This window comes from Cynara cardunculus, assembly GCF_001531365.2.
Source record: "Cynara cardunculus var. scolymus isolate 2C chromosome LG 13, CcrdV1, whole genome shotgun sequence".
Taxonomy (NCBI): Eukaryota; Viridiplantae; Streptophyta; class Magnoliopsida; order Asterales; family Asteraceae; genus Cynara; species Cynara cardunculus.
The window spans coordinates 3,367,222-3,381,109 of record NC_037540.1 but is presented as its reverse complement, the minus strand read 5'-3'; the positions used below and the strand labels follow the sequence as shown (position 1 = coordinate 3,381,109).

Sequence of the window (13,888 nt, the reverse complement as noted above, 5' to 3'; positions counted from 1 at the left end):
ATATTATTATATTCAAGTGTCATGTAAATAAAATGATTAGTAAAATTTAAAATTTAGGAAAAATATAAAATATGAAAATAAAAAAGAACTCTAAAATTCCAACAAAAGTCAAAAAAGAATGTAAGATTAATCTTCTTGTATTAATCTAGAAGAAAAAGAACAACTGAAAAGGAAAATATTGAAGTTTGTTGAGGTTATATCATATATTTTTTAATACACATTCAAAATTCAATTATCGAACCGTTGTAGCCATCAAAACTCTATAACTGCTGTAAAAAACAAATCATCAATCCCATTGAAAAAGTTTAAGAAAAATATAGAAGAAAAAAATAAAAATAAATAAACTCTAAAATCCCAACAACAATCATTAATAATACTTAAATTAGTATTCTCATAGTAAACCTGAAAATGATCTTATTGAATAATAAAGTTAAAAAAATGAAAGAACAAATCAATTGATGAACAAAGAAAATAAAAGATTACCTGAAAAAATAAATTGTTAAAGAAAAAGGGTTTGAAAAATGAATAATACATCAAGTGATAGGGAGGAAGAATAATACCTAAATTAGTATTACGGTAGTAAACCTGAATTTTTCATCTATATATTTAAAACATTAAATTCATTAGGATAATGTTGTTTTGGTAATCTTAAAAAGTTTAACTTTCAACCTTTCATTTTCATTCTTGGATAAAACAACCTTATCCTCATGAATTTCATATTTTAAAATATAGGGATAAAAAAGTCTTTTACATATACCAAATATTTTTAAAAATAAAAAATCTAAGAAAAAAAATGGCTTTCTAATGTTTAGAGGATAACACCTCATTATGTTTGGTTTCTTCTTAAAGAATTAAAAATATTATAAAATAATTTTCAAGCTCAAAGTTAAATAAGAAGAAAAATCATAATAGACCGATCAACATCAACAAAAACCCATATCATATTTGTTTTCTTGAATGATGTCTCAAATCAATAAAAAAACAAATCACATCCACAAAAACCGAATAAAGAAGAAGAATTAAGAGATTAAGAGAGATTATTATGCTAAACAATGCTACATTATTTCATCAAAGATTAATATGTCACATTATCCACACAAAAAAAATTCATATGCCTACATAATTCCAACTTTAGTGCGAATTCTCCAACTAAAAGACGAAATATTATACTTACATAAGCAAAAACTCATACCATGATTTGTCTTATTGAATGACGCCTCAAATCAACAAAAATGCAAATCGTCTCCACAAAATTATAACTGAATAGTGAGGAAGAATTGAGAGATTAATAGAGAGATTCATATGCTTGCATAATTCCAATTTTAGTGTGAAAGTCTCCAATTAAAAGACGAAAATAATATACTTACATTAACAAAAACTCATATCGTATTTCTCTTCTTGAATGACGCCTCAAATAAAAAAAAATGCAAATTACCTCCAAAAAAACTGAAATATAGTGGAAGAATTAAGAGGTTAAGAGAGATATTATGCTTAAACAATGTTAAACTGTTTCTTCAATGATTCATATGCCACTTTATCCACACAAAAAAGAAATTCATATGCCTACATAATTCCAACTATAATGTGAATGTCTCCGACTAAAAAAAGAAATATTATACTTACATAAACAAAAACTCATACCACGATTTGTCTTATTGAATGACACCTCAAATAAGCAAAAATGCAAATCACATCCACAAATTTATAACTGAATAGAGAGAAAAAATTGAGAGATTATCATAGAGGTGTACCACAAAATTATACATGAATAGAGATGAAGAATAGAGAGATTAATAGAGAGATTGTTATAGATGTGTACCATGAAGAGAAGATGAAAATTAATAATGAAATAGAGAAAAATAATGAGAGTTAAAAGAGTAATTATTAGAGGGAACATGAATAGGTTGAAACAATATAATTAAAAGATCTTAAATGTGAATATTAAAAATCAAAATTGAATATTGAGGTAGGAAAAGCTTGGAAAAAAGAAAAGAAAAAAAACATTTTTTTGTTTTGAGAAGAGGTCACATCATTACATGTGGTTTCTTCTTTAATATGTATATAGATGCTTTTAATTGTACTTGAGGCTCTGAGTTAATTTTTGTCGTTAATATTTTCTTAAACAATATTGCAGGACCTAAGTAAATGCTTTACGCCAGCTACGGACCCTAAATAAATTAAAATATAAAAAAATAAAATTTGACGAGAAAATCTATCATATATAATATGTTAATCAAACTATCTCATTCGTCATAATCGATTGAACAAGTATTATGTACAACTAAAATAGTACTCATGCAATGTAGCGAGATACATCTTGATTTTAATGTTTCGTTTTATATATTTTGCCTCTATCGATGCACATTCTACTTATAATTTGAAACATTATAAGATGTACATATTCAAATTCTACTTGTAATATTTGATTTCAAGTAATATGCATCAATAAGTAATATTTTATATATAAAAAATAATTTATAATATAATTTAAATATTTAATGACAGCCCATAAAATCAACGAGGTGCACCTATCAAACAACTTACTTTAGAAATTGTCGCGTCAGACTTTTATTTCGACAGGCGAGAGAGAGGAGATCTTCATGCAAACTTGGTCAAGGCTAAAATAGTCAAAAGCGTGACCATCATCACCATTTCAAACTTCCAGACTCCATTAATGGAGCTTATATTATCCCACATCTCCTCCTTCCCTCTTTGCAAAACTTAACGTTCGACAATGTCTTCCTCCACCACCCAAACAACCCTCAACCGCCGTGAAATTTACCGTCAAACAGACCGAATCCTCAACGCCAACTTCCTCCACTTCATCCCCATCTCTCTCCTCTTCCTCCCCCTAACCTTCTCCGCCGCTGCTGCCATTCAATTCTACTTCTCCTCCTTCTTCGAATTCATCGACGACGACACCTACATCGATCCAACTACCACCCTCCTCATCAAAACCATAATCTCCTCTTTTCAATCCCTCTTCTCCCCCAAAAGCCTAATTACCGTCCTTGCCTTCACCTTCTTCGTCATCCTCTCAACCGTCGCCGGCATAGCATTGATCACTTACACCACAAACCAAGCCATCTACCTTAGACATATCACCTTCTCCTCCACCATCAAATCGCTCTCGTATTCCTACATCCCCCTTCTTTCCACAATCATAGCCGGATTAACAAAACTAATCCTCATCTCCCTCTTACTTACCCTTTCCCCAATCGCAATTACCGAAGCCAACAAAGCCTTAGGGTTCCCTTTCGATCTGCCCATCTTTTTGATATTCTTAGTTAACTCGATCGTTTTTTTGGTTCTTGTTGTATTCTTCATAACAATTTGGGGATCGGCGCCTGCAATTGCAGTGTTGGAACTTAAATCAGGCTTCGAGCCTCTACGACAAAGCGCAAATCAGTCGACTGAGTTTCGATCCCATTCATTTTTCATATTGTTTAGCTATGGCTACTTTATCGGCCTAACGATGTTTTTTATTTCTGGGTTTTCTCCGATCTTCGGCCGAACAACAACAAACTGGATTTTGATTTTGAATGTTTGTTTCGTTTGTTTGCACTCATCGCAGATGATTTTGCGATATGTTGTAGCGAACACAGTGTTGTATATACAATGCAAGGTAGCATGTGGCGAAGAGTTTGTGAAGACGGCGATGGAGGGGGAGGTTTCCGGCGAGTATGTTAGCGTGGCTGTTAATCACGAAGGCGATAATGTTTCCGATGAAGAGCCTAAAGTGGAGGGATGTGGAGGTTATACTTGTATCTTGTGGGTCTCTTATCTACTTTGGATCCTTACTTTGTAATTGCATGGCTCTGACCGTTAAACTAACCACCGTAATGTTTCAAAGTTCAAACTGGTGTAATTAAATATTTTTATGAATTAATAATAATAAAATTTGGACAAAAAGTTGATTACCGGCAACCTCAATCGACCTTATACGAAACCCGCCTCCAAAGAATCAATGTGATGGGCATTTGTTGGCTCACCGGCTGAGGCTATCGGGGGTAGGGTTGCATAGGGGTTGGGTTGAGTTGGTCGGATTGAAGATATTTGAACAAACCAACCCAACGTTACGGTTTGAGAATTCTTAACCCAACTCAAGCAAAACTACAACTCAGCCAAAACCATGTAGATTGAGTTGATAGGGTTGAAACTTTGGTACATCATTTTAGAATCTAACTAAAGGGTTGTTTACTTGCGGTTTAATTAGGCTTATTGGTCTATCTGGCTTATTCGCACAGCTCATTTGAGTTGTTTACTTACGGCTTATTCACACATAACATGGCTTAATCGCACATATAGAAATAATTTGTTGTCCCATTCAGATACAAAAATGACACCCCTACCCCTTATTTAAAGCACCGCCTCCTTCCCATATGAGACACTCCATCTCCGGCCTCTTTATGATTTTTTGTTTTGATGTTCAAATAAATAATATTGGGGGTAAATCAGTCATTTATGTTATTCAAACTGTTGGTTCAGATACAAAAAAGTAAACAATAACACCCATTTATCCAGACAGACAAATTTATCTGGACAGACAAATTTATCCATACAGGACTTAATAAATTTTTTGGTAAACAACCCCTAAATGTTTGTGTTTAAATAAAGTAAAATTACAATGAGAACGTACAAAAAAGACAAACAAATTTAAAAAAAAAAAACGTTGAAAGTTTATGCAAATAAAAAAAATAAAATTACGGTTGAAATTGTAATGCAATTTTTAATATATTTAATTATGGGTTGGTCTAGTATTTGATATCGGGTTGAGTTTTTTTTTTTTTTTTGGGGTTTGGGGGGGGTTCGGGTTGGTTGGTTTTTTGAGCTCCCTTAAACGGGGATCAGGGATCGAACCCCGGACCTAAGGCCTGTTATGTATTTGGAAAAAGTCGTTAAACAACAACGTTTTCATCTTCTTTATCATCCTCCCATCGTCGCCTACATAGCATTGACCGCTTACCGCACAAACTAGGCCATCTACCATAAACATCTCACCTTCTCCTCCACCGTCAAATCACTCTCGCATTTTCGTTCCTGATATTCTATAGGTCCTGAACAAGATATGAAACGGGCCCTCGATAAGTACAAATAAAAAAAAAATTCAATTTATTGGATGAAGGTGATATTAAAAGTGATCAAGGTTTAGATGTCTTTCTTACTTCTTAATTTAACTCCCGTTCTCACACAATTTTTCGTCATCTAAAATAAGAAATTTATTGAAGTTAAATATAATTTCATTTTTAAAAAATTTGTATTTCGATTTTCTATTTTAAAGAAATTTTAAAAAATATATTTCCTGTCAACATAACGAGAAATCTGGATGCTGGGTAATTAAAATTTAAAAAGAAAATAAATAATTAAGTTTAGTTAAACTGAAAAAGAAAATGCCACGTCAGCCTTATCTTTCAATGTGCTTGGTAGAAGAAATCTTCATGGAAGTTGAAGGTCACTATTATTGATCCAATCCCGACCTCTACGTTAAAAGTTTATATGAAGTCATTCTTCATATTCACGTGAGTAAATCAACCAAATAAGTTTAACAAGTTCTAAAAATTTGGCATGTTTTCGATCCCCTTTATCATAAACAGTTTATTCCAATAAAAAACGAATGCATTTTATATGAAGTTCTGATATAAATAATAGCATCACGTATTCTTTAAAATGGAAATTTTTCGTGAACTTTTTACTACAGTAGAATCAAAACTCCCTATAAATAATTACTATGAGAGAGTAATAATTTTTAGTTTTATTTCAGCAATAAAAAATCTTGAAATTAAATGTTTTGTTAAGAAAAATAATATTTTTAGTAATATAATATTTGTTACAATATCTAAAATGGGTTGGGTTTCGTCATTCCAATGAAAATGAAAGTTATGGTGAGAAAGGTGAGAGGTATCTCCACCTTTGTATCGATCCTAATTAAAGATCAACAATAATGAAATGCATAATATCAAACGTAATTCATGAGGTTAGGATGAGAATAAAAATGACCAATGGTCCAGATCCCTTTTTAAAACAGATTTTGGGCATCTTTTGCTCCAACAGATTCCAAAAAAAAATCCCAAAATGTAGAACTATAAAAGAGAGTGTGAAATTCTCCGAATATAAAGAACTCTTCAAAAATGATTATCATAAAAGATAAACATTTTTTATTATATTTCCACCAATAAATGTTTATGAGAGATAAATAATAATTTATTACATGTATACAATGTTTTAATGATATATTCAATGTAGTAATATTTAAAATGGAAAATTTGTTGGAGTTAAATTTAATTTTCTAGAGAGATTTTGAATTTCGATTATTCATTTTGGAGAAAATTTGAAGAATCCATTGGAGATTATAACATCCATATCTTAATTGTCGCCATTAAAATAATTGTTAAATAATGGATAGGGAAGATGGTCGTGGAACAGCCGGCACGCGGCAAAGGGGACGGTCCATGCAACCTGGCCAACGGCCCAAGCCGCGGCTCGGATTGTGCGTCTGTCTAGGCTATAACACGCGACCTGCCATGCAACCTAAGGTCACATGCAAGATCATGGGGTGTAGTGTAGAGCTTTAAAATCCAATTTCCAGTGATTTTTTCTTCATTTGGTCATATTTCACTCGTTTTTCATTCGTATAAAGCCATTTTGGAGGCTATAACTTCGTTTGTTAAGCTCTTCAAGTGGGGGAACAAGCAGAACCGAAGTTCCCTTGTTGATTTGTGGTTCCCATAAATTGAAAGTTAATCCCAAAACCAACCATATATTTCTTAACTCAGGGTTTGATTCATATCACTTCTACCCTCATTCTTCTCTTTGGTTTCATAGAAGTTCAAGGCCATCATTTCAACTTGCAGACTCCGCTAATGGAGCTTATTATTATCTCAATCCTGATCTCTCCATTAAATTTTACATGAATTCATGTTTGTACTGAATATATGTTTACCCGACTAAACAAACCAAATAAGTTTAACAAGTCCAAAATATTTCGCTTGTTTTCGATCCCACTTACCATAAACAGTCAATTCCAACAAAACAACGAATGCATTTTACATAAAGTTTTTATAATATAAATGATAACATCACAAATTCTCTTGTATGCAAATTGTTTGTAAATTCTTTGCATTAAAAAATAATGTACTTTAACTTTATTCATATTTTGAGTAACACATATTTAAAACTTTCATTTGGTACATAAGATGCAAAGATTTAAACATTTAAGTATTCAGGTAACCAGTTGAAACATTAACTGATTACCATGTTGATGTGGCAATGATGTGATATTCGGTTAATGTTTTAGCAAATAATACTAAGTTGGATATCACAACACTTGCCATATCAGTATCAATATAGGTAACTGATTAATGCTTCAACCGGTTACCCGATCATTTAAATATTTAAAATCTTACATTTTAGATATAAAAAAATGAAAGACTAGAAAGTATATTATCTAAAATAAGAATTAAGTTAAAATACTTTAATTTTTTTTATATGTAATTTGTCTTAAAATTTAAAAATAAAATAAAGAATTAAGTTTATTTAAATTATAAAAGAAAATGACACTTCAGCCTTATCTTTCCACACGCGAAACGGAAGAAATCTTCAGGGAAGTTGAACGTCAACATTTCAACTTGCAGACTCCATTAATGGAGCTTATTATTATTATCCCAATTCCGACCTCTCCTTCTACCTTCTCTGCAAAAACTTAACGTTCAACAATGTCTTCCTCCACCATCCAAACAACCCTCAATCGCCGACAGCTCTACAGTCAAAAACACTCCGAATCCTCAACGCCAACATCCTCCACTTCATCCCCATCTCTCTCCTCTTCCTCCCTCTAACCTTCTCCGCCGCTGTTTCCATTCAATTATACAAATCCTCCTCACCGGACATCAGCGCCACCACCTACTTCGATCCGCCCACCCTCCTCCTCATCAAAACCATAATCGCCTCTTCTCAAAACCTCCTCTCTCTCAAAACCCTTATTATTGTCATCGCTTTCACCTTCATCGTCATCCTCCCCGCCGTCGCCGGCATAGCATTGATCACGTACAGCACAAACCAGGCTATCTACCATAAACATCTCACCTTCTCCTCCACCAGCAAATCGCTTTCGCGTTCTTACATCCCCCTTCTTTCCACAGTCATCGCCGGATCGATAAAACTAATCCTCCTCTCCTTTTTCTTTACACTTTCCCCAGTCGCCATCACCGAAGCCATCAAAGCCTTAGGGTTCCCTTTCGATCTAAGCATCTTTTCGATCTTCATAAACTCAATCGTGTTTTATGCTCTAGCATTCACTGTTGTATTCTTCATTGTAATTTGGGGTTCTGGTCCAGCAATCGCGGTGTTAGAACTAAAATCAGGCCTCCAGCCTCTACGACAAAGCGCAAATCAATCAACCGAGTTTCGATCCCATTCATTTTCAATAGTATTTGTCTCTGCCTTTGTTATCGGCTCAATGCTGTCAAACTTTGCTTTTTTCCCGATCATCGGAACTGCACCAAAGTGGATCTCGATTTTGAACGTTTCTTTCATTTCTTTGTACTCATCAGCGATGATTTTGTACTATGTTGTAGCGAACACTGTGCTGTATGTGCAATGCAAGGTAGCATGTGGCGAAGAGATTGTGAAATCGGCGGTGAAGGGGGAAGTTTCCGGCGAATGTGTTATAGTGGGTGTTGATGAGGGAGACGATAAGGTTCTTTTCCATGAAGAGCCTGAGGAGGAGATATTTGGAGGTTTTACTCGTATCTTGTGGGTCTTGCTTCTACTATGGTTCATTATTTTTTTACTGCAGTTATTATGGTAATTCTTTACCCGCTCTTAAGAGTCAACACATTGTCACACACATACATTCGATCATGCACGTGTTACAATACCACAATAGCAGGCTTCAAGAGGTATCTCTTTTGTTTGTGAATGTTCTGAGATTAATTAACGTTGTATCTTATTTTAATAAAAAAAACTACAAACATGTTATTGTATTTATTAAATAAATGTCAAAACAATGCAAAGTTTGTTGAGAAAACCAATAGGTTTCAGACAAAAAATATATATATTTACATTTAAAAAAGTTAGGGAATTTTACTATTTTCAAGAAAATAAAATAAAATACAACCATTTTTATGAAAAATAATGCCATTGGATCTCGATAGAGGACTTTGAATCATGTACGATCTCAAATGTCTTTCTACCTTTAACTTCCTCATCCCAATAATTTGTTGTGCTTCCTATTGAATCGCCTTTACCTCCTCTGATAGGAACAAGTTCAACTTCTAGGCATGCATCTTCTTGTTGTAATAAGAAAAACGAAATGGCAGTGTGAGTCGAATTCCACCATGAAGTGTGCTTCAATGAACCAAATGATATATAACACATGCTACTGCATCTCTCCCTTCCCTCATCTTCATCAATGTCATCATCACACCCCTCCAACTCATCTTCATCAATGTCATCACCACACATCTCCAACCCATCTTCATCAATGTCATCATAACACTCCTCCAACCCATCTTCATCAATGTCATCATAACACACCTCCAACCCATCTTCATCAATGTCATCATAACACACCTCCAACTCATCTTCATCAATGTCATCATTACACACCTCCAACTCATCTTCATCAATGTCATCATCACACACCCCCAACCAATCTTCATCAATTTCATCAGCTACCTCCAACCAATATTCATCAATTTCAACTGCATCTTCCCTATTATCCATTACATCCATGATGGTAATTACCTGATTTTCGGGATAACCATTAATTTGTATTAAGAATCCACTGAATTCGTTATACCAGTTCCAAGGAAGTTGTAATGTGAATGCTCCCCCTTCAAAGTCACTTGTTGAAAATGTATGTTCAAAGTCTCTTGTTGAAAATGTATATTCAAAGTCACTTGTTGAAAATGTAGTATCAACAAAATGGAGGCTGATAAAGTGGTTCTCAAAGGCATTTCCCTGTCATTCGATCGATCATGACAAATATTAATTTGTTTGGGTCTATATACAAATACTGAAATTCAACAAGAAGATAAGATAGGGTCATACCTGAAACATGGATTGCAATACCCTCTCCTTGTTACAGTTTCTGGTTGGAAGTAAGACTTTCCACAACCATGTAAGGTTTGTTGGAAAATCTCCTAAAATTTTAAGCGACTTGCACCTGCCTGCTTTTAGAATAGATAGGTTTGATGGGAGATCCGGTAATTGTACAAGTCTATTGCAATCTGACAAGTCAAGGAATTTGAGACGAGTAAGGTGCGAGAGGCTGCAATGCAACTGTGAGAAATCATTTCCACTTAGGTCTAATACTTGTAGGTTGGATAACTCCTTGCAAACAACAGACATGTCTCCATCTACCAATTTGCACCATCCAAGACTCAACCTTTTTAAAGAATGTGAAAAGCCAAGACGCTTACGATCAAGATTCCTCAAGGATATGTAAGATAAAGAAAGCACATGTAAACAACATTCTACGTCAAAAAGGCCCTCCACAGGTATCTTAAGTTGCTTACAATCATTGAGATGAAGCTCTTTCAAATGTTTTAAGAGACACAAGTTGCCTTCAATCTTCTTTAGATGGAAGCAACTACTGAGGTCAAGTGAAAGAAGCTTGGTACAATATCGTCCAACTGATGAGGGCAGGTATTCTATCTTAGTTCCTCTCAAACAAAGCTTTTCCAAACTGTCCATGTTCGATTCGATCTCATGGAACTTGCAAAGTTGAGTACAATTAGAGAGTATAAGCGTCTCCAACTTTTTCATCTTGATGATGGGTGGAAATATCTCAAGGCTTGTACAGTGTTCCATGTCCAGGAAAATAAGCTTTTCATGGTGTCCAATTGATGGATGAATCTGTTTTAAATTGGTACAGCCCTCGAGTATAATTCTTTCAAGACATGGAAGTCCTTTAAAATCCGGAGTCCTGATAAGGTTTTTAGAACCTCTGAGATCGAGCACTTTCAATCTTGGTAGATGCTGTTGTACACAATTACACACAAGTAAGATGTCAATATATTCTTCAATAACATAGAGCGTTGAGAAGCTCATATACAAAAACATAGAAAAGAACAAACACGAAAACAATATGAATCATAGCATTAGCATGAAATCAAATTCATTGGATAGTTTTGGTTTGTTTTTCACATGACTGTTTCATCTATGAAACAATACATATACGGAGGTCAATGTATCAGCAGAGAGAGGAGCCAACATGATGATTCCTAACAACATCATATTCATGGGATCATTTTTCACACATTTCTCGACATCAGAACTTCTAAAGATATTATAGATGACGCATGATATGTGATCACTACGTTATAATTCATGCATCACATTACTTCCTAAGAACTCGATCCTTGCCAATTCTTAAACAACATTTACTATATTAATCAGAGAAACAATAAGAATTACCTTATAACCTTCCCAAAGTTGCTCTACAAAGCTACTCTCCAATTGTAGACAACAAAGCTTCGTTGGTTGAAATTTTCTTGAAAATGAACTTGCTCGATATTTATAGCAAGAAATCCACCGAAGTTTCTTCATGTTTGCAACAGCCTCAGGAAGACTAGGAGGCACGTCCTGAAGCCATCCAATTTGTAATGCTTCAATCGTGTCATTTTCCTGTGATAAAGGTGTTATTCTTCATGATCAATATGCCTATATAAGACATGTACTATACAAATACAATGCTAGATTAATTAATAATTACCGTTGTTGCATCCATAGCACATATGTTTACAACATCTTCCTCCTCCCAAACCCTGCTGTGTAATTCAGGATTTTTAGGATTTTCTCCTCGAACGATGTAGTGTCCCATTTCTTGTATTAGATCATGCATATCAAACCTTCCTTCTTCCGACACAGTTATGAGAGCCTTTTGTATCAACACCTTTACCCCTATGATTGGGTGAAAACCACAAGCATCAAGTATCACCATTGCCTCATCTTTAAATCTTCCCCTAAAAAAACATGCAATGTCTAGGAACAACTCTTTCTCCACTGGTTCAAGTCCATCATAGCTAATCTTTAGCTTTTCCACAATATCAATATCTGGGATGTCTTTTAGTCTGGCTAAGGCACTCATCCACTCACTCTTGTCTTTGTCACACAAAAATGAACCCAGAACTATAAGTGCTAACGGGAGCCCACGGGCATAAGAAATCACAGCTTGTGAAAGCCTCGCATAGTCTTCCATGGGTCTACCATGCCGAGGTGCATGCTTGTAAAAGAGCTTAATAGCCTCATCGTCATTTAACAAGCAAATATTGTACATCACGTTTACTTTATGAGCATTTAATAAGTGGTTATCTCTAGTTGTGATTATTATACGGCTTCCTTCACCAAACCAATCGTGTGATCCAGCTAACGACTTTAGCTGGTCAAGGTGATCGACATCATCAAGAACAATCAACACCTTTTTACGACAAAGCCGACTCTTGATCAAGCATCTTCCTTGTACAACTCTGTTTACTTCCATTTGTTTTTGTTTCAAAACAAGAGAGAGAATTCTTTCTTGCAATTTTGGCAAACCATCAGACTTGCTTGATTCTTCCCGAATATTATCTACAAAGCAGCAACCATCAAACCTGCTAGAGATCTCATCATAAAGAGCAGATGCAAGAGTAGTCTTACCACCACCCCCAATCCCCCATATTCCAACCATCACTACACCATCTGATTCCATTTTCATCTTTGATTTCAAATGTTGAAGGCGAGCCCCTATTCCAATTAGGTCTTCATTGTCACTTGAAATTGCAGCAGATAGTCTGCTTGAAATTGTGTCGACAATTTCTCTGATGCATTTTGCCTCATGCCTGGACATTGGATTTGTAATTAATAAAAGATGCTTTAATTGAGATAAAACTTGAGAGGTAATATGCCCAAAAAAACACTTATATGACAGCTAAGAGTACAATTACCCATTGGCGATGTGCTTGGTTTCCCATCCAGAAAGGTTGCCTACATCAGTAAGTGCTTTTCTCCAAGATACGACGTTTTTATTCTCCGACTCATGTTTTGCAAGAGCTTCTCCATATTTCACCTTTTGTTTTCGGACTTCAGAGGGATCCATGTGATAGAATATGGGCATAACGATTTGGCCTCTCTTGTCCTTACATTTCATAATATACGCAAGTTCATCTAAGCACCAAGAAGAATCGGCATAGTTTTCAGAGAATACAATGACAGCAATCCGTGATTCTTCAATGGCCTTCAATAGCGATGGACCGATGGCTTCACCTGGAGCAAGTGTTTCGTCATCTTTGTAAGTGTATATGCCTTGTTGTACAAGAGCTGAATAGAGATGATCCACAAAGGTCTTGCGAGTGTCTGTTCCTCTAAAACTAAGAAAAACATCATGATTCCACGACTGAGAAGATGATGATGCTGCCATTGAAGGGTTGATTTGTTTATAGAAAAGGCTGAGAAGGAGATAGAATGTGGTTTGAGATGATGAATGAAATGAAGTAAATGAATGAATGCGAGACGAGGCCATCCATCACCTTTATGAGGAAATTTCCACCATACGATCAAGTCCCTCCACTTTTACTTTAAAGTTTAAAGTAGCAAGCAAATCATGAAGGAAATTTCTTGGTTGCTGCTTGTAGAATTCATATAATTAAGGAAAAATTGTTTTCACTTGATTTTTATTTATTTATACTTTTTACATTAAATAGAAAGGGAGTGTTAATTGCACCCCTAACAAGGGTGTTGAATGCATGAGAAATTGAAGTTACTTTAAGTTCCATCAATGCCAAACTCAAAAAGTAATATATTATATTTTATTATTAATTATTGTTATAATTTTTATTTTATATATATATATATATATGTATGTATGTATGTATATATATATATATATATGTATGTATGTATGTATGTA

General features: G+C 34.5%; 2 protein-coding genes across 2 annotated transcripts; one reads left to right on the top strand and one right to left on the bottom strand.

Moving 5' to 3' along the window:
- Positions 1–7,609: 7,609 nt before the first annotated feature.
- On the top strand, positions 7,610–8,984 carry LOC112524308 (the record flags this gene model as incomplete). Its single annotated transcript, XM_025134079.1, has 1 exon — positions 7,610–8,984. A coding segment is annotated over one exon (1,197 nt), but the record flags the coding sequence as incomplete, so codon positions are not given.
- A 136-nt stretch (positions 8,985–9,120) lies between these two features.
- Positions 9,121–13,360, bottom strand: LOC112524307 (TMV resistance protein N-like). Its single transcript, XM_025134078.1, has 5 exons — positions 12,927–13,360; positions 11,717–12,821; positions 11,419–11,628; positions 10,051–10,980; positions 9,121–9,960 (listed from the first exon to the last, which is right to left on the bottom strand). The coding sequence occupies exons 1-5, from the start codon at positions 13,127–13,129 to the stop codon at positions 9,121–9,123; spliced, it is 3,288 nt and encodes a 1,095-aa protein (XP_024989846.1). The 5' UTR covers positions 13,130–13,360.
- Positions 13,361–13,888: the final 528 nt, after the last annotated feature.